This window comes from Chelonia mydas, chromosome 7, assembly GCF_015237465.2.
Source record: "Chelonia mydas isolate rCheMyd1 chromosome 7, rCheMyd1.pri.v2, whole genome shotgun sequence".
Taxonomy (NCBI): Eukaryota; Metazoa; Chordata; order Testudines; family Cheloniidae; genus Chelonia; species Chelonia mydas.
Genome location: NC_057853.1, coordinates 2,121,707 through 2,148,990, shown reverse-complemented (window position 1 = coordinate 2,148,990; position 27,284 = coordinate 2,121,707). Strand labels below are relative to the sequence as shown.

Genomic DNA, 27,284 nt, shown 5'->3' with positions numbered 1-27,284 from the left:
TAGTTAATTATAAGATGTAAGCGGACAGACAACATAAACTGATCTTTAAACCCAGACGTATCCCAGCAGATATCTTAACTAGGTCATCCTAAGGCAGATATATTCCCATTCAGTCAAAATGTAAAACCAAGGCTATTCTTTACTGGAGAACCAGATCACAGATCACTGGGAACAGGGGTTATGATTCATAGATAGCCTGATTAGGTGCTCCGTGTTTTCCCTTCTCTTCTACTACCCTTTTTCGGGATGTTCACTATCACAGTTTGACCAGTGAATGAGTTTTTTTGCTGTGATATGGACATCACTCCCCAGGGACATCTGTTTTATCACATCTGGATAAATTCATGGAGGTTAAGTCCATTAATGGCTATTAGCCAGGATGGGTAAGGAATGGTGTCCCTAGCCTCTGTTTGTCAGAGGGTGGAGATGGATGGCAGGAGAGAGATCAGTAGATCATTACCTGTTAAGTTCACTCCCTCTGGGGCACCTGGCATTGGCCACTGTCGGCAGACAGGACACTGGGCTGGATGGACCTTTGGTCTGACCCAGTCTGGCCGTTCTTATGTTCTTATCTCTCTCCACTTCCAAAAATCATGTGAACATACTCGTTTTTTTAATGTTGGTCCCTGTTTAAGACGCTATTCCTTTAATAAAGCTGCATGTTTGTTTTTAATATTTCTCATTTCATTGTGTATTGATAATGTTTGTGTATGGTTATGTTTTAATTTGTCTGTGTCATGCCCTGAGTGCTTTGGGTGGAGCTGAGTGCTTTGTAAATGTAATGATTAGTCTTCTGTTACCTTGCCCTGAGACAAAAATATATTCCTAAAATTTAGAACTCTTGGATTTTTTTATATCAGTTTGTGAACATTTGTTTTTTATGTCAGATACACTGTTTCTTTTAATTAAAAATATGATCCAAATTATATAACATTTAAACTGAGTAGGACACATCATGGAGATAAACACTGATAAACTAGAGTCAACGACATTTCAGAGGATTTGCATCTACTTTGTGCAAGGTGATCAAATCTCATGTAAATGCTTATACTGTAACTCAGTGTACAACGTATAGGCATATCAACCAAGAAAATCATCAATTTAAAATGTACTTTTACAAAATTGGAACCTGAATACCATTTTTGGAATTCCACCTCAGTGATAAAGACCATAGAATTCTAATATATCAGATACTACAAATATATCGTTCCAAAAGGATTCTCTCCTATACTTCTAGATATATTGAAAAAATATTTGCACAGTTATCTTCTCACTACTGTTTTTTGTGTTTTCCACAGCCTGTCAATCAAGGTCATCACTATCAGAAAGAAATGAACCCACTTGCTCATTCCAATCCAAGGTAAGATTCTGTTTATGGGTCAGGCAGTGAGAATTCAGTTAGAATATTCTGGCTAGTAAATGTATCTTTCATTGATTTCATCTTAAATCATTTTTTCAATTGTTACCTCTTCATAGAGTTTTCCCACCGCTCTTTTTCTTCAGAGTTCTATAATATTGCAGTGCGACCACATTACCCCAGAGTGCAGGACAGAACTCTACTATACGTAATAGCCATCTGCACATAGCGTCATGCATTTAATGTAACCGATGTAGTCCCTGATCCTGTGAAGTGGTGCATGACACAGTAGGACTTTGTATGCACATCACATTGCAGGACTGGGGCTATAGTCATTTGGGGGTGTGGGTTGGTTTGCAGGGGGGAGGGCGGATTGCATTCCTTGTAGTCAAGGAGCCCCATTCTTCACAAATGATACATGATTTAGCATTATGGAGTTAGACAGGACCTTTAGTTACACAGCACTTTCAAGAGTAGAGTATTATGTGATAGTACTGGGGCATTTGCAGATTTAATCTGTCTGTAATGTATATAAATTATTCAAGTTTGAAGTTGTGCCTCTTCCCATTGTAGTCAGGACCACAACTCCCCTTGATTTCAATGAGACCTTTTGAAAGCGAGAGAGAGAGACTTGTCCACCATCAGAAACCTCTTAAACTACTGTATCTGTGAAATCTTACAATCGCTTTGTCACCCCACTGTTGAGCCTCCGTGTTGACCAGTAGTTCAGACAGACAGCTGTGTCTCATTTTTCATCTGACCCCAATGATGCTCTCTTTGCTTTCCCAATGCTTGGCCAAGACTGTTTTCAGATTAAAGCAAGATGCATGAAGTTTAATCTATCTGAGCAACATGTAGGTCATGCTGGTGGGGCAGGGAAAGGATCTCGGGGGTGTGATATATTCCTCTATTACTGAGGAGGTCTGTTTGCCTTGTTTCAGGATGTTAGCAATCTGGGGATGCTTCTGGTGTCCGGTTGTCAGTAGTAAAGCACCTTTTCCATTTCTGTTCAGCTAGGTGTTTGCAACCATTTGTTTCTCAGGCCTGGATTTCAGCACTGTCATCCATGCTTTTGTTACCCTAATGTGATGTGCGTGGGACTACTCTTGAAGATCACTTGAAAGCATCGGCTAGTGCACTTGGCAGCTATTTGCATTCTTGGTGGTCTTTGCTTCAGAGAGCGTATTACAGCAGTTATTTGTTAGCAGGCCTGGGTTCCTCTTCTCTTTCATGTGTACATCAAGATGTTGACTTTGGTCTACAAAGACCATAGATAGCTTGGGACCTGCTTATCTAACCCAGCTCCCCAGATATAAATGCCAGGTAGCTTGTATGTGGGCATTCTGGGTGCAGGGCCCTTAATTCTGGGATTGATTTCTCTCTCTGGTCTGACAGTGCTCAAGTCTTCTATCTTTAGGGCATGGCTCATGGTTCACCTCTTTTTGCAGGCTTTTTCCCAAGGGAAGGGTGAGTAGTTCATTTGTAAAAAGTCATTGTTACAGTATATGAAATGTTGTGCATATGCTCAAACACTTTAGTGCCAGATGCATTTTATATACTGAAAAATTTAATAAACTCCTTTATCATAAACATAAGATAAACATTTTTAAAGGTCAGGTTAATATGTTCAAGAAAGTTAGTTTGTGTTTTAGTTTGTGTGATTCAAAGTCAAATTTTCTGGGCAAAAATTACTACCAGCTTTTGTACTGCTGTTTAATCTATCACACAGTAATCTTTAATTTTTTTACAAAATCATTTTTGACAAATGTGGGCAATCAAAATACCTGTAAAATACCTGACTTGCAACTGCCTCATAAATTCAGTATCCCTTCTGAACTGCCAGAAAGGCATTATTGGGCTGTAAATATAGAAGACAAAATTTTGAGGTCAGCTTGCATCAGGATATAAAAACTGGAGAAGATGTATGTAATGCAGAAGTATTTTATAGCCTGTGACTGAAAAATCATGATTCACATTGTTACATTTTATTTGAAGATGGAAAACTGAGAAATGTTGTTCACCATGGAGGAAAGGGGGACAAGTAAATTAGAAGGGAGATAAAACTGATGGTGATTCTAAAATGAGTGAAATCCTGAACTATTCTTTAAAACCAGTTTTAACAAGCAGTGTAAGGGCTTGGCTACACTTGCAAGTTAGAGAGCATTAAATCAGCCCTGGGTGCCCTAACTCCTGAGGTGTCCACACCGGCAAGGCACGTAGAACACCTGGACTCTGCAGCTGGAGCGCTTCCGGTAATCCACCTCCACGAGAAGCATAAAGCTTGCTATGCTCCAGCTGAAACGCCCGGGCATCAGTGTGGACAACGTGTTGCATTACTGCGCTGTGATTGGCCTTCAGAAACATCCCATAATCAAGTGGCCACTCTTCTCATTGTTTTGAACTCGGCCGCAGGCATGCGGATACCCCCTTTCAAAGTTCCGTTTCTGACAGCTGGCTGCTTATCTGCTCTGGGACAAAGCAAACGGTTACTGTGGAATGCTGCTGCTGCCTAGGGGTGGGGGGGGGGGTTCAGAGGGGTAGCCATGTTAGTCTGTATCAGCGTGTGTGTGTGAGAGAGAGAGAGAGAGAGGTGGGGATGGGGGAGCACTTAAAGACGGCAAAGTCACTGAGGAGAAACTAAATGAATTCTTTGCTTCAGTCTTCACAGCTGAGGATGTTAGGGAGATTCCCAAACCTGAGCTGTCCTTTGTAGGTGACAAATCTGAGGAATTGTCACAGATTGAAGTGTAATTAGAGGAGGGTTTGGAATTAATTGATAAACTTAACAGTAACAAGTCGCCGAGACCAGATGGCATTCACCCAAGAGTTCTGAAAGAACTCAAAGGTGAAATTGTGGAACTATTAACTATGGTTTGTAACCTGTCCTTTAAATCAGCTTCTGTACCCAATGACTGGAAGATAGCTAATGTAATGCCTATATTTAAGAAGGGCTCTAGAGGTGATCCTGGCAATTACAGACCGGTAAGTCTAACGTCAGTACCGGGCAAATTAGTTGAAACAATAGTAAAGAATAAAATGGTCAGACACATAGAAGAACATAAATTGTTGCGCAAAAGTCAGCATGGTTTCTGTAAAGGGAGATCATGTCTTTCTAATCTATTAGAGTTCTTTGAGGGGGTCAACAAACATGTGGACAAGGGGGATCCAGTGGACATAGTGTACTTAGATTTCCAGAAAGCCTTTGACAAGGTCCCTCACCAAAGGCTCTTACGTAAATTAAGTTGTCATGGGATAAGAGGGAAGATCCTTTCATGGACTGAGAACTGGTTAAAAGACAGGGAACAAAGGGTAGGAATAAATGGTAAATTTTCAGAATGGAGAGGGGTAACTAGTGGAGTTCCCCAAAGCGCAGTCCTAGGACCAGTCCTATTCAACTTATTCATAAATGATCTGGAGAAAGGGGTAAACAGTGAGGCGGCAAAGTTTGCAGATGATACTAAACTTCTCAAGATAGTCAAGACCAAAGCAGACTGTGAAGAACTTCAAAAAAATCTCACAAAACTAAGTGATTGGGCAACAAAATGGCAAATGAAATGTAATGTGGATAAATGTAAAGTAATGCACATTGGAAAAAATAACTCCAATTATACATACAATATCATGGGGGCTAATTTAGCTACAACTAATCAGGAAAGAGATCTTGGAGTCACCATGGATATTTCTCTGGAGACGTCCACGCAGTGTGCAGCGGCAGCCAAAAAAGCAAACGGGATGTTAGGAATCATTAAAAAAGGGATAGAGAATAAGATGGAGAATATCTTATTGCCCTTACATAAATCCATGGTACGCCCACATCTTGAATACTGCGTACAGATGTGGTCCCCTCATCTCAGAAAAGATATACTGGCATTAGAAAAGGTTCCGAGAAGGGCAACTAAAATGATGAGGGGTTTGGAACGGGTCCCACTGAGGAGCGATTAAAGAGGCTTGGACTTTTCAGCTTGGAAAAGAGGAGACTAGCGGGGGATATGGTAGAGGTCTGTAAAATCATGAGTGGTGTGGAGAAAGTGAATAAGGAAAAGTTATTTACTTGTTCCCATAATATAAGAACTAGGGGCCTAGAGATTGTGACGGCTAGGACTATAACAGGGTTTAAAAGAGAACTGGATAAATTCATGTAGGTTAAATCTATTAATGGCTATTAGCCAGGATGGGTAAGGAACGGTGTCCCTAGCCTCTGTTTGTCAGAGGGTGGAGATGGATGGCAGGAGAGAGATCACTAGATCATCACCTGTTAGGTTCACTCCCTCTGGGGCACCTGGCATTGGCCACTGTCGGCAGACAGGATACTGGGCTGGATGGACCTTTGGTCTGACCTAGTATGGCCGTTCTCATGTTCTTATGGGTCTGCTGCTGTCTGAACTTACAAAACAGCATGCTGACACACTCTCTGCCCCTCAAAACGTGCTGTCTCTCCCTCCACATACACACAGCAAACTCCCTGTCACATCCCACCCCCCCCCCATTTGAAAAGCACACTGCAGCCACTTGCACACTGGGATAGCTACCACAATGCACTGCTCTTTGTGGCATTGCAAGAGTTGCTAATGTGGCCACGCCGGTGCGCTTCCAGCTGAGTGTAAATACCCAGCAGCGTTTTCCCTGCTGTGGTCTCCGAGGGCTGGTTTAACTCCCAGCACTCTACATCTGCAAGTGTAGCCAAGCCCTAAGAAAAAATGTGTATGTAACCTATATAGAGGGGGGAGGTAAGTCAATTTACTTACCAATCCTCTCTTTGACTTAAACTGTTAGCACAGACCATGAATTCCTGTCCTTGAAAGAGACTGTAGCTGGATTTTCTATAGGATCCCTCTAAATACTAAAAGTGGAAATAATAGATTCACTTTCTTTCTCTCCTTAGGAATCCAGTACTCCTCTTCACCATAAGACAGTTATGTGCACACACAATTAATAATTTCAAATTCTTTTTTATGACTAACACTCCAATGATAAACTATTACAGCACAGCAGTTCCAATGCACCTAGCTAGACTAACATCATTAACTAGAGATTTTTTCTTTTCAAATGAAAAATATAACACAGGCCTAACCCCCAAAATTGTTATAAATCAGTGGTTCGCAAATTTTAACAACTGTGGACCCTTTTCAATAAAATGTCAAGTCTCACGAACCTCCTCCTAAAAATGAATATTTCCAAGTATTTTCTCCTTTACCTGAGTATAAATTATAAAGGCAGTGATCTTGGAAATATAAAATTTGTTTTTATGACATGCTTATCACACACTGTTATTAATTATTATTTATCATTACAGTATTTTTATTACATTATGAAAATGGCAACACTCTTCCAAGATCTCACTTTCGTAGCTTGTATCACTTTGAATAAGCCTTTATAAGACAAGGCTCCTGTGTTTCGTCAAGAAGTATCAGATGTGAAAGAGCAGGAAGGTATTTAAGAAGCCAACTCAAAGACTTCCTCCTGCACAAGCATTCAGGTCTTGAGCAGTCCAAGCAAACAACGCACGTTACAACAAAGCTTAAACTTGTTCTTCATAATAATTTTAAAAACAATACTAGCTGCCTATTTAATTTTAAAAACAGCAAAAAATATCCAACTCCCTTTCCATTTCTTTTAAGGAGTCTTGAAGTTTAAATCTCCTCAGTGTGATAGATCTGCTTGCTTTTATCTGCTTAGAAATCTTGGAAATCCAGGGGCTCCGGGATGCTGGCCCCGGGGTTCCTAAGGACAGCTCTGTCCGCCATTAGGGAATTTTCCCCCGAGACCCCCCTGTAACATTTCGTGAACCCCTCCAGTTTGGGAACCACTGTATTATAAATAAATACAGAGATTGGGTCTTCTTACAATCAGGGATCTTCTGCTTTCATGTAGGCTCACCCTGGGTATTCTATTGACAATTAAATAAAACAGTTATACTTCATAAATAGTTGTTCAACATCCATGACATGGAGAACATACACAACTTCACATAAGAGAAAAAAAACTTGACAATTACTGCAGCTGTTAGGCTCACACACTGTCGTTGGTTCAGTGACATAATACACCTCACAAAGACATTTGGCCTCCAATCGTAAAGGAACAATCACAGATGTCTTTCCAGTCTCAATTCCACTGACTTGTGTAAAATTACAGGAAACCATATTGAGATCCAACCCACAGATTTAAACTGAGTTACCTCTGGCAGCTCAATCTGCTCCCTGAAGAGTTGGGGGCGGGGGCGTGGATCTGACTGGTGCTCTGCCAGTCAGGACACAGGGCCATGCTTTGTGTCTCAATAACATATATATTCACACAACACAAGCACCCGATTTACTTAATTCTAAGCTTGCTTCTTAGAATAACAAGACCAAGGCAGCAGCCTTTTAGGCTAGTAGCAAACTTCCCTATCCCTTTAACTATGACCCATTGCTATACTTATTTTTCTTCTTGGGACTAAGGACTTTAGAGATACTTTAACATATAACTGCTGCAGACCAATAAGGTCCAACTAACCTGTAAAATTACAGGAAACTGTATTGAGATCCAACCCACAGAGTCCGTATGGGTTATCCCTGGCCGTTCTGATTACAGCAATAAGTTATTGGCCGAAAACCATGAAATAAGAAAAAGAAAAGGGGGCTACATTTGGACAGTTGGGAACTATCTAAATCCTCATAAGCAGGCAGTAGCTGTTGCAGAGAAGCAGGGAAGAGAATATTTGAAAAAGGGATATATGCTATGTAGATTAGCGGGTGTGAATGATATCCAACATAACGATATTGAGACAATCAGCACAAGCAGTTTCTTTTTGAATAGTCATGGACAACTGAGAAGGTACCAAATGACTGGGAAAAAGTGTGGGCGGTAATGTTATTCATAAAATACAGAGAGAGTGATCATGGCAGTTACTATCCAGTAAATTTAACTTCTATCCCTAACCAAGTTAAGGAACAGATATGAAAAGAAAACCACTTAAAAAATAATGGCACTGAGAGCAATAAACAGAAAGGGCTAGAGCTAGACTCAATTTCCAGGGGTTCCACAGAGCCCAGGTCAGAAACCCACCCTGGAATATTGGTACAGTGACACCAGCCGCCCCCAGACTATGGTCGTCTGTGGGGTCCAGAACCTGCTAGCACAGTGAGCCTGGTTGGCTGGGAGGGCCAGGGCCAGGCCCACCCGGAGATGTGCTGGATTCCAAGCCTCAGCCGGCCAGTTTCCATAAGTGGGACTCCTGTGACGTCCTGGCTGGATTTGAAAGTTGCTCTCCCCCAGCTGAGCCCAAAGAGAGAGGCAGTGGCGTTGCTGCCACTACCCTCACCTAGGAGTGAATTCTCCTTCTAGTGTAGAGGGCCACCCACCTTGTTTCATCCTCCATCAGATCCACGTGGCATGGAAGGTTTGAAAGCTTTATCAAAAGAAACGCTAAATGAAGAGAAATATTGTACAGGCTTTCGGGCCCTGCAGGGCTGTAAAACCTGGAACGGCTCTCAAGAAGGTATTGTGAGCCAAGCTGTAGGCACTGCATGGACAGACTTTTTGAAGTTTCTACAGACTCTTTTCAGAAAATCTGTTTTTCCAAAAAGAGCTGATTTTCTGTCTTTTTTTTTTTTTTTTTATTAAAGTTGAAAACGATTGCTATAAACACTGGCTCTGCCTGGGACTCACCAGTTGTCACAATATTGGCATGGTGGCATACCAGGCTCTTCCCAAGCCACCTACTGAAATTTATGCACTGAAGTTCAAGCAGCTGGTTTCCCAAGTAACTGCATAAACAAGCTAAGACGGGACATAAATATTTCAGCACTTAAACTGGGCTTCCTGTAATAAGAAACGTATTTTACACCTCAGTAATTTCCTACAAAAGATGCACAGCCAGATTTTCAGTCAGGCTTCAGCTGGGCTTGTGACTTTGCACCTGTGCAAAATAAATGTACCCACAATAAACTTTGGGCACAGATATTTGTAGTTAGATGTCTACCTGCTTTGGATTGTGGCCGCAGCATGAAAGGCCAGCACTTAAAATCTTACCCATGCTGTATGAGAGAGTTCTCTGATCATGTTATATTCTATTCCCAGATGACAATATCTGGTAGCTGTAGGTAAGGTGGCTGGTCCATATCAGTGACTTATAGGTATTGCACCTTTAAAAACCAGAGTAAAAACTAGACTGTTCGAGAGCCAGGAATGTAGGAGTGAAGGTTACGCTTCTCAAGCAAGGCACTGAGACGCTCTCAAATAGCTACCACGGCTTTCACTCTGCCCCAGTATGGACCAAACAAGCACACTGACAGCTGAACACCTTAATCCCAATAAAACTACAAGATTTAGGAAACTTGTTAGTCCCCAAAAGCCTAAACAGAATTGTCAATCTCCCAAAGACCCTGCTTAGGCTGTTTGGGAAGGGCAGGGAGCTGACAAACTTCCCTAGACTAGTTGGGATCTCCTGGGGTTAATCAGGATCCCATTGAGTGGGAGCCATTTTGAAGGGCTCTCCTATGCCTCTACTAAGGCTTGGGGGTGGGATAAGGGCTCTGACCCATAAAGATCCCAACAAGTCCAGCAGAGTCCACAGGAGGAATTGGAATGCCTTTTCACTGGGCTCCCATCGCCCCTCCCCTTTGCTTCACTGCTCTCCTTCCTGCTCCACACTCCACAGCTCTTCTCACTCAAACTGCGTGTTCTCCCCAGCCTACCAGTCCACCTTCCTGCAGACAGTTGCTATGGACAGTAACTCTTTTGTAATTACTCTGTTGCCTTTATAGTATTCAGTCCTACCCTCAGATATGTGGGAATAAAGGCAGTGGTGAGCTGGAGCCGGTTCGCTAGAACCGGTTGTTAAATTTAGAAGCCCTTTTGCGGGACAACCGGTTCTAAAAGGGCTTCTAAATTTAACAACCGGCCAAAAGTGGCGCCTTAGGTGCCAACTCCGTGGGTGCTCCGGGGCTGGAGCCCCCACGGGGAAAATTTGGTGGGTGCAGAGCACTCACTGGCAGCTCCCCGCCCTGTGCCTGACCCCAGCTCATCTCCGCTCCGCCTCCTCCCCTGAACGCACTGCCCCGCCCTGCTTCTCCGCCCCCCCCCCCCCCCGGCTTCCTGTGAATCAGCTGTTCGCGCGGGAAGCCTGGGAGGGCTGAGAAGCAGGCGGTGGCTTCACACTCAGGCCCAGGGAGGTAGAGCGGAGGTGAGCTGGGGCAGGGGGGCGCGAGGAGGGCCGCCCGCGCCGCAGCAGGTAACCTGGGGGGTGCACAGGGGAACCGCTCCCCGCCCCAGCTTGCCTCCACTTCTGCAGGCCTGAGCGCGAAGCCGCCGCCTGCTTCTCAGCCCTCCCCGGCTTCCCGTGCGAATAGCTGATTCGTGGGAAGCTGGGGAGGGGGGGCCGCAGAGAAGCAGAGTGGGGCGGCGCGTTCAGGGAAGAAGGCGGAGCGGAGGTGGGCTGGGGCAGGGAGCTGCCAATGCGGGCTCTGACCCACCAAATTTTCCCCGTGGGCGCGCCAGCCCCGGAGCACCTACGGATTCGGTGCCTAAGATGCCACTTTTGATGTGATCAGTGGGGGGAGCGGCTGCTCCCCCTGCTCCCCCCCTAGCTACGCTAGCCTGCCCCTAGGAGGCAGAGGGACCTGCTGGATGCTTCCCGGGAGCCGCGCCAGGTAAGCACCACCGGGACTCCCCACCTCGCCCCCTGGCAGGTCCCTCAGGCTCTTAGGGGCGGGGCAGGGTGGACACCCACTACGGTGGCCACGAGACCTTCCTGCCCAGTTCTGGGGGCAGTCAGGGGATGGGGAGGGGAGTGGATGGAGCAAGGGTCCCAGGGGGGAGGGCGTCGAGGAACGCGGGGGGTTGGATGGGGCAGGAGTGGCGGGGGCAGGCCACGACCCCCTCGTGGGGTGAGGAGGGAACCGGTTGTTAACATTTTGGCAGCTCATCACTGGATAAAGGCCCAATAACTGATTGGGTAAAATAAGCGGCAGTTGCATTCAGTTGCAGCTCACCCACAGTCTGTTTCCTCTTTACGAGCATGTCTTGTGTTTATTTTGGCTTTTACAAAATAGAAAAAAAGAAAAACTAACCAAGGTTCTAAAACCCTAAAGAACTTATGAAGTATTTACTAAAATACCTAACTGGGAATGGATGATGCTATCCAGGCCAGCATTTCGTTTAGATTTCTATTTTATCTATAAAAAGTGTCATTGCTGTGCTATGGTTTAAATTCTTTATAGCTTTGCCACTTGTGGTTGTGATATAAACATCCTTGTATCTATAACTGGCTGATAAGGGCCTGCAGTCTTTGACAAATGATTAATAGCCACTGACCTCAGTTCACATTGGTTCAATATGGGCTGACTGAAGCAAGCTGTCTTGTCATCATAACCGACATGTATTACATTGGACTGATCAGGATGTCGTCATTTTTCTTTCCTTTACAATCTCAGATATTTTTTTGGAGCCAGTAAGCATGATGTTTTCTCCCTCTTTTGGTGAATGAATCTTTTCAGACAGAAACAGATAAAGTGTACAGATCAATAAATTACCAAACAGAGGTTGCATTGTAATCAGCTTCAATTGTTTAATGTTATAATAAAATCTCAATTGATCTGAAATTTGTACCATCCCAAATTATTTCTTATTTCAGTGACTTGCAAATCAGAACATTTTAAGAGATTAACAACTTCAAAAGATTAGAAAAAAGGTATGTGCTTCTTCCTGAGCATAGCAGAACCAAAATCCTTAATTATTACTGAATCACAGCATGTGATTTTCTAATTTTTGTTATGTCTGTCTACAGTGGGTAAAGGAATGAATCATAAAAATGGATAAGCAGCTTTCTGAATTCATTTTTTAGCTTAGTTTCAACCTTGAGGCCCGGAGGCTCAAATAGAGGTATGATGTTGAAATGTTAACTAGAGAAATGTTTAAAAAGGAAACACACTTGCTCACTCCACCATAAATTTATTCAAATTAGGGGGGCACTCCAGCTACCTGCAGAGGAAGAACAATCTAATGATTAAATCCCACAGTAATGAAAATCAGGAGAACTAGTTCTTTTCCTGACTCTGCCAGACTTCTTGTGTGATTTTGGATAAATAATTTTAACTGCAGGCCCTGGTTTCCTCATATGCAATATGCGAATAATAAAACTTACTTCACAGAGTTATGGTGAAGCTAAATATAGTTAATGGTTATAAGCCACATGGAGATCCTCAAAGGGAAGGCACTTAAGTACAAAGTATTTATTACGGTTTATCTGATGCATCCGATCAATAATGTTGTGACATTTTAACACATCTTTCAGTGCATGACTCCAGGCCACCCTCTGTGTTTAGCCTGACTAAGTAAGCATGTGGCTTCTTCTCGGTTTCCTTTAACTAAATCTCTCTGATACAGAGTTCTCTTCACAACTCTTCATTTCCAGCGGCATTCAGCATTTGCCCTTATCAGACAGCCTGAAACTTGTAATGGACGTGTGTCAGGGTTCCCTCCCCACTTTGAACTCTGGGGTACAGATGTGGGGACCCATATGAAAGGCCCCCAAAGCTTATTCTTACCAGCTTAGGTTAAAAACTTCCCCAAGGTACAAACTTTGCTTTGTCCTTGTACCGTATGCTGCCACCACCAAGCATTTTAAACAAAGAACAGGGAAAGAGCCCACTTGGAGACGTCTTCTCCCCGAAAATATCCCCCAAGCCCTACACCCCCTTTCCTGGGGAGGCTTGAGAATAATATCCTCACCAATTTGTTACAGAATCATCAAAGACCCAAATCCCTGGATCTTGGAACAATGGAAAAATCAGTCAGGTTCTTAAAAGAAGGATTTTATTTAAAAAAAAAAAAAAAAAAAGAAAGAAAGGTAAAAATCATCTCTGTAAAATCAGGATGGAAAATACTTTACAGGGTAATCAGATTCAAAACACAGAGGATCGCCCTCTGGGCAAAACTCTAAAGTTACAGAAAACAGGAATAAACCTCCCCCTTAACACAGGGAAAATTCACATAAAACAAAAGATAAACTAATCCGCCTTGCCTGGCTTACCTATACTGGTTGCAATATTGGAGACTTGGATTAGGATGGGTTGGAGAAGATGGATTTCTGTCTGGCCTCTCTCAGTCCCAAGAGAGAACAAACATGTAAACAAAAAGCACAAACAAAAGCCTTTCCCCTCCCCCAAGATTTGAAAGTATCTTGTCCCCTTATTGGTCCTTTGGGTCAGGTGCCAGCCAGGTTAGCTGAGCTTCTTAACCCTTTCCAGGTAACGGGATGTTGCCTCTGGCCAGGAGGGATTTTATAGCACTGTATACAGAAAGGTGGTTACCCTTTCCTTTATATTTATGACAACATGCAAGATTCTGCTACATGGGTGCAAACTCCACGTATTGTCTTGAAAGTAAAACCTAGGGGCTCATTAAGTGCTGAGATTGCAATTCAAGCACACTTGTTTGCCTCAGCTAATGAAAACCAAACAGACCAGTCTCTGGTGTACATTCACTGTTGGTTTGTACCCTTAATCTTGCTGTATCGTTCAAACTTCCTTAAAATACAGTGCAGTCACAAAAGGATTATACAGTACATACATATTTGCACTACAACAGAATTTCACTAATCTGCATGCTGTCGAATTCATACATAAACAACGGCTGTCTCACCCTCTTCCAAGCACAGATTTAATAGCAAAGTAGCTCAAGGTTGAAAGTGTAAGTTTAAAAAAATGAGTGCAGCAATACACTCAAAGAAGCATATTCATTTTTATGATTCATTACAAGAGCAAAGTCATACAACTTTATTGCTTTTACCAAACAGACAACATTACATTATGAAGTATTATAAAACTACACTGCAGCTGTCAAAATAAGCAAACGGGGATAATGTATCACAAAATGTACTTTGCTTTTTCATTAGGCTTGTTCACTTACTCGCTCATTCACAAAATTCAGTAATTTACACTGGACCTCCCGGTCGTTAATCTGAATTAGCGAAGTTCTGCTGCACTTGTCAGGCCACAATATGCACCAAAGGTGCCGTGACAATAAACGCGGGTTATATAGAACACGCTTGGTTAACACCTACCTGAGAAAGTTTTCATAATGCTGGCAAAACAGCTGGTTGCCAAGGGGTTCTCAAGAACTTGGTGACCAAAAGGTATAGAAGATGTGAGGGAATCCTGGTGAAAAACACATGGCTTCCCATTGTCTGAGTCTATATACTCTGTCTTCCTCTTCCCCTCCTTCTCTGGGAAGATTTGACAAAGATTTGTCAGGCTTCCTCAGCTGGAGTATTCAAAATTACTTTACCGTGGAATCCACCTTTTGCATACCACGTGCAGCCAAAGTATCATTTTTTCGTCTTGTCTCCCACCCTCCAGGAAGCAAGTACATGTATGTTGCTTCCTGCCTTTTAATACCTCTAAATAAGCCTGACCAATATCATAGAAGATTAGGATTGGAAGAGACCTCAAGAGGTCATCTAGTCCAACCCCCTGCTCAAAGCAAGACCAACCCCAACTAAATCATCCCAGCCAGGGCTTTGTCAAGCTGGGCCTTAAAAACCTCTAAGGATAGAGATTCCACCACCTCCCTAGGGAACCCATTCCAGTGCTTCACCACCCTCCTAGTGAAATAGTGTTTCTTAATATCCAACCTAAACCTCCCCCACTGCAACATGAGACCATTGCTCCTTGTCCTGTCATCTGCCACCACTGAGAACAGCCGAGCTCCATCCACTTTGGAACCCCCCCCCCCCCCACCTTCAGGTAGTTGAAGGCTGCTATCAAATCCCCCTTCACTCTTCTCTTCTGCGGACTAAATAAGCCCAGTTCCCTCAGCCTCTCCTCATACATCATGTGCCCGAGGCCCCTAATCATTTTTGTTGCCCTCCACTGGACTCTCTCTAATTTGTCCACATCCTTTCTGTAGTGGGGGGCCCAAAACTGGACACAATACTCCAGATGTGGCCTCACCAGTGGGGAATAATCACATCCCTTGATCTGCTGGCAGTGCTCCTACTAATGCAGCCCAATATGTCGTTGGCCTTCTTGGTAACAAGGGCACACTGTTGACTCATATCCAACTTCTCGTCCACTGTAATCCCCAGGTCCTTTTCTGCAGAACTGCCACTTAGCCAGTTAGTCCCCAGCCTGTCGCGGTGCATGGGATTCTTCCGTCCTAAATGCAGGACTCTGCAATTGTCCTTGTTGAACCTCATCAGATTTCTTTTGACCCAATCCTCCAATTTGTCTAGGTCATTCTGGACCCTATCCCTCCCCTCCAGCGTATCTACCTCTCCCCCCAGCTTAGTGTTATCTGCGAACTTGCTGAGGGTGCAATCCATCCAGGGGTGAAAGTAAGTTAGAGGACTTACCAGTACCCCTGAGTCCTGAGCAGGGGGTGTGGCCTCAACCGGAAGAGGCGTGGCCTTAACCAGAAGAGGCAGGGCCTTATATACCCGGGCCCTTTAAATCTGGGTTTAAAGGGCCCAGGGCTCCACCTGCAGTAGTGGCGGCTGGGAGCCCGGGGCCCTTTAAATCACACCTGAGCGACCAGCTGCAGAGGCAGCTGGGAGCCCCAGGGCTTCGGGCCGATTTAAAGGGCCCAGGGCTCCAGCTGTTGCTACCGCTGCGAAGCCCCGGGCTCTTTAAATGACTGAGAAGTCCTGGGTGCTCCCGACTGCCACCGCTACCCCGGGGCTCGGGCAGCAGCGCTTAGGCAGGGATTTAAAGGCCCGGGGCAGTAGCAGCGGCTGGAGCTCCAGGGCCCTTTAAGTCCCCGCCAGAGTCCCGCCGCCGCTACCCCGGGACTCGGGTAGCAGGGCTTAGGCAGGGATTTAAAGGCCCGGAGTGGTAGCAGCAGCTGGAGCTCCGGGGCCCTTTAAATCCCCGCCAGAGCCCCGCCGTTGCTACCCCAGGGCTTCGGCAGCAGGGCTCGGGTGGTGATTTAAAGGGCTTGGGGCTCTGGCAGCCGCTACCGCCCCAGCTGTTCAAATCCCCTCCGGAGCCCTGCCGCTGCTACCCTAGGGCTTCGGTAGCAGGCTTCCGGCAGGGATTTAAAGGGCCGGAGCGGTAGCGGCGGCTGGAGCTCCAGGGCCCTTTAAATCCCCGCCGCAGCCCCGCCGCCGCTACCCTAGGGCTTTAAATTGCCGCCTGGGAAAGCCGGTCTCGGTATGGCGCACCGGCTCTTAGTACCGGCTTACTTTCACCTCTGAATCCATCCTATCATCCAGACCATTAATTAAGTTGTTGAACAAAACCGGCCCCAGGACCAACCTCTGGGGCACTCCGCTTGATACCGGCTGCCAGCTAGAGATGGAGCCATTGATCACTACCCGTTGAGCCCAATGATCTAGCCAGCTTTCTATCCACCTTATAGTCCATTCACCCAATCCATACTTTAAGTTGCTGGCAAGAATACTGTGGGAGACCGTATCAAAAGCTTTGCTTAAGTCAAGGTATATCACATCCATTGCTTTCCCCATATCCACAGAGCCAATTATCTCATCATAGAAGGCAATCAGTTTGGTCAGGCATGACTTGCCCTTGGTGAATCCATGGTGACTGTTCCTGATCACCTTCCTCTCCTCCAAGTGCTTCAAAAAGGATTCCTTGAGGACTTGCGCCATGATTTTGCCAGGGACAGAGGTCAGGCTGACCACTCTGGAGTTCCCCAGATTCTCCTTCTTTCCTTTTTTAACAATGGGCACTATATTTGCCTTTTTCCAATTGTCTTGGACCTCCCGCGATCACCACAAGTTTTCCAAGATAATGGCCACTGACTGTGCAATCACATCGGCCAACTCCCGTAGCACCCTTAGATGCATTACATCCAGCCCTATGGACTTGTGCCTATCCAGATTTTCTAAATAGTCCTTAACCTGTTTTTTTCACCACTGAGGGCTGCTCACCTCCTCCCCATACTGTGTAGTATGTGCAGTGCAGCAATCAGGGAGCTGATCTTTTCTGTGAAGACCGAGGCAAAAAAAGCATTGAGTACTTTCAGCTTTTTCCACATCATCTGTCACTAGGTTACCTCCCCCATTCAGTAAGGGGCCCACACTTTCCCTGACCACCTTCTTGTTGCTCACGTACCTGTAGAAACCCTTTTTGTTACCCTTCACATCCCTTACTAGCTGCAATTCCAATTGTGCTTTGGCCTTCCTGATAACACCCCTGTATGCTCGAGCAATATTTTTATACTCCTCCCTAGTCATCTGTCGAAGTTTCCACTTCTTGCAAGCTTCCTTTTTGTGTTTAAGCTCACCGAAGATTTCTCCGGTAAGCCAAGCTGGTCACCTGCCATATTTGCTATTCTTTCTCCACATTGGGATGGTTTGTTCCTGCTCCCTCAATAAGGCTTCTTTAAAATACAGCCAGCTCTCCTGGACTCCTTTCCCCCTCATATTAGCCTCCCAGGGGATCCTGCCCATCAGTTCCCTGAGGGAGTCAAAGTCTGCTTTTCTGAAGCCCAGGGTCCGTATTCTGCTGCTCTCCTTTCTTCCTTTTGTCAGGCTCCTGAACTCGACCATCTCATGGTCACTGCTGCCCAGGTTGCCACCCACTTCTTCTTCCTCTACTAGTTCTTCCCTGTTTGTGAACAGCAGGTCAAGAGAAGCATGGCCCCTAGATGGTTCCTCCAGCACTTGCACCAGGAAGTTGTTCCCAGCACACTCCAAAAACTTCCTGGTGCAAGTGCTGGAGGAACCATCTAGGGGCCATGCTCCTCTTGACCTGCTGTTCACAAACAGGGAAGAACTGGTAGAGGAAGAAGAAGTGGGTGCAAGAAGTGGGAAGTCTGCACTGCTCTATTGCTCTCCCAGCAGATGTCAGAGTGATCACCTCTCTCCTCAGATAAATCCCTGGCTCCCTGTTCATTTCACAATCCAATACAAAACTTCCCACTTCATACAGCCATCCTTGGACTTGTCCTATCTTGTTGCACAGACCTTGGCCCTAAGTATGAGCTGGATCCTGGATCCTTTGTGCAGCTCCAGTGGCTGATTGCCCCACTGAGGAAGACCCACTGCCTGAGGGAAATTATCCAATTGTAAAGCACCACTTGGGGCTGCTCAAGCTTGCACAAGGGGCTCACCTGGCTCCTGGCAGCTCGAGAACACAGGAGATCCAAAGGATGCATAAACCTGAGCTCAGCTACAGCCCAGAATCCGAGCTCTACCCCCTTTCCCTGTTCCTGCCATAGCATCAGCCTCATCTCTGTCCCTTCACTACCCACTGCTCATTGCTGGGGTGAGGCCTTTCTCCTGTGCAGCTCCTGCCTAGACATGCTTTTCTCGATCCCTCTGCTGCCACCCCATTTCTTCAGAATTGCGGGTTGACATGTGTCGTTGTCTGCCTTGCTGAGACCTCTTCAATTCTTCGCCCCGCTGCTATCTAGTACTTATCTCTGTGAAACATTTGGACACACAGTTGATCTGTCTGCAAGACACTGTCAAAATGAACCTGTACTTCATTGTTTCACAAAAAGAAAAGGAGTACTTGTGGCACCTTAGAGACTAACAAATTTATTTGAGCATAACCTTTCGTGGGGGCTGCAAGAAGGGCGGCCAGCACATCCCTCGGCCCACACCACTTCCTTGCAGCCCCCATTGGCCGGGAGCAGCGAACCACGGCCAGTGGGAGCCGCGATCAGCCGAACCTGCGGACACAGTAGGTAAACAAACCGGCCTGGCCCGCCAGGGGCTTTCCCTGAACAAGTGGTGGCCCTAGTTTGAGAACCACTGCCCTAAACAGCTTATTCATATAGATTAGCCTCTTTTATTATGCCACTAAAACACTGTGGAGGTTTAAGCTAGCTCAGTGGCAACACTGTGAGCTGTAGCTCTAGAGACCTACAGTAAGTTGAGGAGTGACCTCTCACTTCCGGGGGCATTGGTAAATTCAGTCATGTCATCAAGTTGACACTCCTTGGTTCCACAGAGATCCGGCTGCTCGCAGTACAGAGGCATCTTTCTAGCAAAGTAAGACCATTGTTACCCTTGCAACACAAGAGTGTCCCCAGGGTGTAGGGGTGGGATTAATGGGGTTTCTTTGAGACTCCATTGAAGCAGACTGCCAGGCAGACAAAGCAGAGCAGGAATTCACTTACATCCTGATCCTGGAGTTGTCTCCACGCAGACATAAGGGTCACCCACACAGAGACAGTTACAGGATTAGGGTCCTACATCCCTTTTTCCAGGATGGTATCAGTCAGTCTCATGTAACTTCCAAAGTTCACTTTCCTTTTAGAAAAGCTATTAATTTTTATAATTTTCTGGGGGTGGGTTATGACGTGGTAAATTATACATCTGCTCTGCTACACAAAAGAGTTTATTACTCAGCATTCCTTTGTAGTTATCCTACTGTTATTGAAAAACCTTGCTACTTTTAAAAGCAGATTACACTGCAAAAGCAGAGTTTTTGCCACATTAATTTAGTTTACGGCTTCATTTTATACTGTTGTTATATCAAAATAAAACCAGGCCAGTGTAATTATATGCCAAAAGTCCAATCTCATCTTGAGTATATTTGTTTAAATGATTCCTCTCACAGAGAAGGAAAAGTAATTTTCAGGTTTTGTTTTCAGCAGCACAACTGTTAACTAATCTGAGTATATTAACGTTAAAGTTATTGTTCCGTTGAGTTGTACTTGTCCATTGATTTTTAAAAGCCCCTAGCTCCCTAGTCATCCATTAAGAATAAATGGGATGCAGTCTATGGCGTAGGACAGAAGCATGCTGCTGGGGGTTGACTGTATGAGAGAAAGCAATTGATGTTAGCCGCAACGAGGTTAGTTAGAAGGCGTTTTATGAATTGATGAAACATTAAAATGTAATTCTTAAAATGAATGATTTGCTTGTGTTCAGCATTTTAGTTTTATAAAACCCCCACCAACTGACACTTTGTTAAATATTTGGGCATTTGAACTAGCAGACAGGTGAATGCAAGTGATGACAGTGGATAATTGATATGCTTTATTATCATCTATTTGACTGAGATTAAATGTGAGTATGTAGGAATTTTGCCAAGTAACTTATTTTTCTTTAAAATCTTCCTTACTGCAACTTATACAGCCAATACACTGATAAACAAATGAATCAAAGTTAACAAAGAAGAAAGGGCATAATATTCTTAGTTAAATTAGGTAATAAAACATTGTTTTTCTCTGTTGGCATCATTTATAATGCAAAAAGAGCAGTGAACACCAAGTTTGAAATCTAGCCAGCAAGTCACCAGTATAATAAAATGGAAGTTTAGTCTTTAAGTAAAATTGCAGTTTAGCTCCTACTAAACATAAAACATGATGGGAGTTGTGCATACTTACTTAAGGAAGATCTGACCACCAAATAGCAAGATCTGCTTATTATTAAATGATTATTAACCTGCAGGCCTTTCGCTACCGTTTTCAGCCTAATGTAAATGAATATTCCTGTGTTCTTTTTGCTTTTAATAAACTACTAAAATATATCCATCGACAGCTGACATTGAAAGAAAATCCTGTTAGATTTAATAGACTAGATTCTCAACTGCTGTAAGCCAACTGATATCAGTGTGCCTATGCTGATTTACAGTGTTTACACCAGCTGAGGGTCTAGCTCAATGTGTAGAATTCATGACTGCTTTACTCTCTCTGGACTTGATTCTGCTTTCATGGAAGCCAATGGAAAGATACTTTAATAGGAGCCAAATTAGGATCTCCATGTACAATCTCACTTGTAGTTTTAGCGACCTCTTCTTTAATTATTTAGTCATTAAACATTAAATTAGTCAGGTTTAAAAATAAAAATCTCTTTGCGTCCTTTAGGATTACTGAGCATTTAGTTGGCCTTGTAACAGACTGACAATATCCTGTAATATCCTGAACAAACCTTATGGAATTTAGATAAACTTTATTAAATTAAATTAAACCTTATTGAATTAGTATTAATACCTTTGGGGTCCATTGTGTTAAAAATGCAATTGTGTATGTGTTATTGCGGCATTGTATGTACCTTCTCTTCCCTAGTAGGAGGGGGTATGCTAATTTGCTACCTCCATTATCAACACTTTGAAGCCACCTCTTGGAGAAACGTGCATATACTAATTCAAACTGGATTCTCCAGGGACCAACAGACAAAGAAAGGGTTTTGGATAAATAGCCTGGTTTTAAACTGTTTCAGGTCCTTTTCTTCCTGATCCAGCAAATAGACAGGACCCCTAGTCCACAGAGGGCCCCAGTCCTCAGGGTATGGTTGTAAGGACTGGCGGCTTGTTCTGAGCTGAAGCTGTGATGAACTCATGACCACAGCAGAACCCCTGTGGGTGGGGGGGTGAAGCACTGATCCTACAAGAATCCATGTTAGGGTTGGAGTCAGTTCTGGTAAACTTGTTAATATTTGTAGTTTCTTTTATTGTTTTTAATATGTTTTCTTTGTAGTACCTTTTACCTTAAGAATAAATTAGGCTTCAATAGGAAGTGCTGTGCGGTAACTTACATCTGTAGCAATTACACCTGTTAACCGTCTCAAAAGAGAAAGCCAGCAGGAGGTCTTGGGCAATCTGTCTGTGCTGGGAAATAGACCGTAAAGGCAGGGAGCTTGCAGCCTGGAAATACCCCGTCAGAAGGGAGAGGAACGCAGGTCTTCATCCAAGACAGGCAACAGTTCGGGATCTGGAAGCCCAAGATTGGGTTCCCTGTCTGGTCCACTGAGGGGAACTACAGGTGCAGTTACCCTGAACTGTGACAGGCTGGATTTCCCAAAGTGGTGGATAGCAGGAAAGAGGCAAGACCAAGAGCTTGTGAGATTCTGTAAATTTGCTTGTGATTTTCTAAATCTCAGTGCTAGCAAAAATGAAAGTTCCAGTAAGGCATACAGTAAATGAAGATATTATGTATTAGGGATGGAATGAATCTGTCACTTTGACGGATTGTGAGGAAAAGAACAGATTAACAGATTACTCATAGTCAGAATGCAGCTCACTGTGAAAAATGTGCAGGAAATGATAAGTGTTGGTTTGTGCTGATTTAATGATATTTTAAAACTACACTAACACTCTAGGAGAGTAATAAAATATAGCTCATGCCTTGCATTTTTTAATCATCAACATATTGCCAGCTTGACCTTAAAATAATTGTGATATTTCTTTTTAAAATATATTTTTCAAGTCATACAAACTTATATTGCAAAATAAAATGTAGACACACCAACATATGTATCTGAGTACTGTTTAAACATTCTATTAAAATATGCCCTTGAAAATCTCTTTTTCCCTGATTTGTGTGTATAAATATACTATGTATCTTTGTAGGTAATGCATCTTCTTATGCTTCTGCACAGTCTCTCTATTATCCATTATAGAAATGTTGTTTTCTGACCTGGAGTTGAGAAAAAATGACCAGTTTTCTCAATGAGGAATTTCTCATGGTTTTATGGCATTTTTGATTTAAGTAATTGTGAGAATGTTCAAACAGCAAAACTGAAGAGTTTTTAGAGGCAGTAATGGACAGTTTAAGACAAAGATGACTGCAGCATTATGATTGACCATAGCTGATGGCAGTAACTGAAATTTGATTTCAACATTTTGTATCCCCAGAACAGATATAAGATGAACCAGAAGTTACATACACATCTTTTCTTGTTGTTCATTGTTAATGGACTTCAGCGCTCCTAAAGTCACTGTAAAGCAAGTTTTGAAGAGAACTCATTTGTTATTTTAATGGAACTGTTACCATAAAACAAGATGACTTCTCCAACTACATGTACATTATACATTACAGTGTAAAGCCCCAGTCATCCGAATGTTTACACATGTGCTTAACATTATGCACATGAGAAATCCCATATACCAAGTGCTTTATGGATACTAACCAGAGATGTAGAAATTTTGTTTCTGTATTTCTTCAAAATATTTTTGTAGCTTTGGCCCACAAATTGGGGTGTTTTGACCTCATGTAGAGTTAGTGAAATTATTCATTGCCAATAAGTTACTCGACAAATTCAGCCCTTTTCATCTGCTTGTGAATCATTCATGAATCTGTCCTCATCTGTTATTCCTAAATATTCACGAAATAGTTTATGCAATTAAATATCACCTATCAGTTGTTCCTACATAAGTCCTCTTCAACTATTTACTATTCATCATTGTCAGTGTCTGACTGGTCACATAAGTCAAATTTTTTCTGCTCCCTGATTGGACAACTCAGTTTTTTTATGCAGAAGAATAATCAATAGCATATAATAAATAACACACTTTCTGTTTGGATTTTGAGACAAATGTGCTAAAACTTATATAAAGTTTGGGCTTTACAATAATTTTGAGCAAATAAACTCATTTTCTGAATACTCATAAAAACGAATAACCGTGGAACAAATATGCCAGATTCATTCACAAATGTGCTTATTAATTATTATTTCTGTACTATTTGACTAGCTCCAGCCTCACCCTGTCCCATAAAAACAGATCACGACTATGAAAATCAGGGTATGAAGCCATGACAATCTGTCTGTACAATTTCTGAATTCTGGTTGATATTGTGAGGTGGTTGTTATGATGTTGCTGTATCAGGGACAGCGTCTCTATCTGTTTTGTATCCACCATTCCTGACAAAGTTTAAGCACATCCCTCCCAGACCAGGTATAATGGCGGGACAGTGAGTTAGCTGGAGCCAAGGAGAAGCTACTTCCTTCTGCTTGTCTGTAGAGAGCAGAGAGTGGAGTGTGGAAATTTCCTAACAAGACAAAAAGACAGAGGTAACAAAGCAGGCGTTTAAAAAGGACACACAGAATTACCCAGGAAGCTTTCGGCAGGAGAGAGGAAGGGGGCGGATTAGTCAGAGAAAGCTGGCTGGTGAGAGGAAGCTCCATTTTCAGAACACAGACCATGTGCTGCAGCAGGAGGATCCTGAATGCCGCTAGACAGCTCTGACCTAGCCCAAAGAATGCTTTGGAGTGGTGAGGAAACTGAGGCAGGAAAATGTTTGAAGGGTTTATTTTTGTATAGATATTTATATTCCTCAGGTGATTAAATAAAGAACACTGGTGTTAGAATCCTGTGCAAAGTGCCTGCGTTTTATGTGTTACAGGTTGCACGTGCCCTTGGAGAGTTAACCTTTGGACCCAGCATGTTCACATGGGAGAGGCTGTGTTTAAGCTATGGGGGAGGGGGTCAGCACTGGTTCCAGGGGCTGGGCAGTGGGCAGCATGGTTGCAGCTCTCAGGAGGGGTTGCTAAACAGAGGGTGTACACCCCACGAGTGTGCCTAGAGGCCCAGGGCAACGGCAGAGTCTAGTCTCAGTTCAGATTCTGGAGGTTTAAAACACACAGGATCCAGCTGTTGTATCCCCTCACAGCAAGCAGTCTGGCGAGTGTCTAGGAGGGGGAGCTTGTCCAGATCTGTCTGCATTGTGTGAAAGAGGTACCTGTTAGAGCAGGCCAATAGGGTCTATGTGGGACTGTTAACTTTACAAATCACACCCCTCTGGCGCACTTTGCCACACCGTGTTGGCAAGCTCTCACGTTTCAAGAAGGGACCTGCAGTGCTCCTGAATTCTGCTGTTGCTAGCAATTTATTGTTAATGGTGACAATTGTGATATGCTACTCTTACTGTCACTGGCAAAGGCTTTGTGTCCATGCTAGTTACAAAGTATTGGCAAGGTTTCCCAAGCATACTTCACTGATCGGCACAATTTGTTGCAAAGATTAATTAAGTTTGTCACATAGCTATAACAGAAGCTGTTTACAGAAATACAAATGATTATGTTCATATTTAAATGATGCTCAACTATCTTGTGATTTTCAATATATTATAATTACTTCCTGAATATATAAGACAGATTTTCTGATACAAATATTGGAGGAAAAAGGGAATGAGATGGTAACATTGTATAGGTTTCAGAGTGGTAGCCGTGTTAGTCTGTATCAGCAAAAAGAACGAGGAGTACTTGTGGTACCTTAGAGTCTCTGTATTACTGTAAGAATCTTAGTGTCAAAGTCAGGGCTAAACCTAACTTTGAACGTTTATGAAAACTGCCTCTTCTGGGCCTTCACATAATGTAACTCACAATGTCAAAGAGTGTACTGTTTAGCATTCAACTTTGTTATCAAGAAAGCCTTAGCTAGGTCCCGGTGTGTTGATTGTATTGATTACAGCTTGAGGTCTTGACAATAGCATAAACAGAGGGTGTCTCTAATTAATCAAAATGCTTGATTAGTTTTTCTGTTTTGAGGAGATAAACTGGCTTCTTTAAGAAGATTATTTCTTCAGTCAGTGTAAGATGAAGGATAAATTAGACACGCAGCCCACAATCTACATTGCTGAGCATTCTAATGACCAGTTGTCTGCTAGACTTCTTACTTTATACAAAGGTATAAAAACGATTTCAACAAGGAATGTTATAAAAAATGTAGCTCACTTATACTCTCTCCCGCTCACGCACACATGCTATCTTAGGCGCTTCCTTGAAAGCTGAGCCCCTAGAGGTTACCAGTTTAATGTGTGCCTAATGCCTGCCTTGGTTGCTAGAGTAAAGCATCTGTCAGCATTTCCACTAGAAATCCACTTTTTAGAGGCTTATCAATCCGTTGCAAATCTTTGCTTTCTTCTGAAAGTTGGCAGACAAGATCTCAACACAGATAGGAATTTTGTTTGCCAATTTTGGAAAAGGTTGGGTTGGTCACGTGTGGAAATATGAGATCCATTTTTAACATGCATTTGTTTGAATGGCTTCAAATTTAAAAGTAACTTTTGGCCAACAAGGAGTCCATAATATTAAATTGAAAAGAAAAAAATTTTAAATAGCCAAGATATTGCAGTTTAAAAATTGGCCATTGCACCAGCATGGTATTAATAGGCACCTGCTGGAGGTACTGTCCTTCAGATGAGACACAGTCTAGTCCTCTCTTTCTCTCTCTGGATCTGACCCACCACTCTTCCTTAAAGATTGTGTGGTGTTTTTTGCTGGTGTAGGGTATTAAGACACATGCTCCAGCAAAACATTACCTTTTATATTCTTTCAATTCCCCCTGTAATTTCTCTTGGAGCTTGTCTTCACTCAAAACGTAATGGTGTTTGAATGTGATTGTGAAGAGTCAAGTTAGCTGTCACGATGCTTGATCATGACTGACCACACAGCATGAACCAGGTCAAATCTGAGATTAACTATAATGTCAGCTAATTATGATTAAACCCTGGTCCCAGCAAAAGCACAAAAACTCAAGAGCTTGTGCTCAAGGTAGATAATACCAGAAATGCAAATTGCAGGAACTGAAGTGGTTTTACCTGTGACACTGTGCGTTCTGGTGCGCTCTCTTACCTAACTGGCATTCTGTGACGCTTTGGACACTTGGGTGGAACGGGATACTCTTTAGGGTGTTTTTGGAGAATGTGTGTGTGGAGAGTGGCAGAGAGAAATGGTAATGAGCAGTCTGGAGAAAGTATACTGTTGTGTGCACGGCGTGGACTGGTCCTCACTGCCAGTGGCTGAGTGGTAGCTAGGACTGGTTGTGAAGTTGGTCATCTAGGTGCTAATACAAGGATGGTATAAAAGAACATTTTAAATTTTATTTTGTACATATTAAAATTATGGAAAATTCAATATATATCTCTTTAAACCCTCTATTGTACTTGGTGAACTTCCGCCCCAGCAGTTGTGTTTTCTGAGGTGGAAAATTAGGTTTTTTCATCTTGGCTGCAAAAGAGCAGGTGTATGTCCCCAGATTCACCCCAGATTGTGTGTACATACCAGTAGCAGATGATGTGGAAGCAATAACATGCACCAGCAGCACAAGAACCAACTGAAAGAAGGAAAGCAAAAGGCCTATTTTAGCAGCCACAGTATCCAGCTGAGCTCTGCCAGGTTTCTCTTTCAGAAATAAATCCGAGTGTGTGTTATCTCAGGTCGGCATAGATTTGCAGAAAGCACTGTAAGCACCAGTATCTTACATATTTATTATGTGCCAGATCATGGGCCCCAAGCTGGCAGCCAGAAAAT

General features: G+C 43.4%; 1 protein-coding gene and 1 long non-coding RNA gene across 35 annotated transcripts in view; one reads left to right on the top strand and one right to left on the bottom strand.

The window, feature by feature from the left end:
• Window positions 1-27,284, top strand: part of CFAP20DC (CFAP20 domain containing) — a 167,205-nt gene that overhangs the window by 123,794 nt on the left and 16,127 nt on the right. For 31 of the 34 annotated variants that reach the window (XM_043550764.1, XM_043550775.1, XM_037903810.2 and 28 more), the window contains one exon: window positions 1,299-1,360. In XM_043550764.1, coding sequence (XP_043406699.1) covers window positions 1,299-1,360 — 62 coding nt within the window. Of the gene's footprint in view, window positions 1-1,298; window positions 1,361-2,805; window positions 2,825-22,887; window positions 24,342-27,284 lie in introns of those variants that run through there. The other 3 variants (XM_043550765.1, XM_043550766.1, XM_043550779.1) reach the window with 3 other exon arrangements.
• LOC122466520 lies at window positions 7,107-14,711 on the bottom strand. Its single transcript, XR_006292117.1, has 3 exons — window positions 14,400-14,711; window positions 11,651-11,824; window positions 7,107-7,244 (listed from the first exon to the last, which is right to left on the bottom strand). It is a non-coding gene; the product is annotated as an uncharacterized LOC122466520 (long non-coding RNA).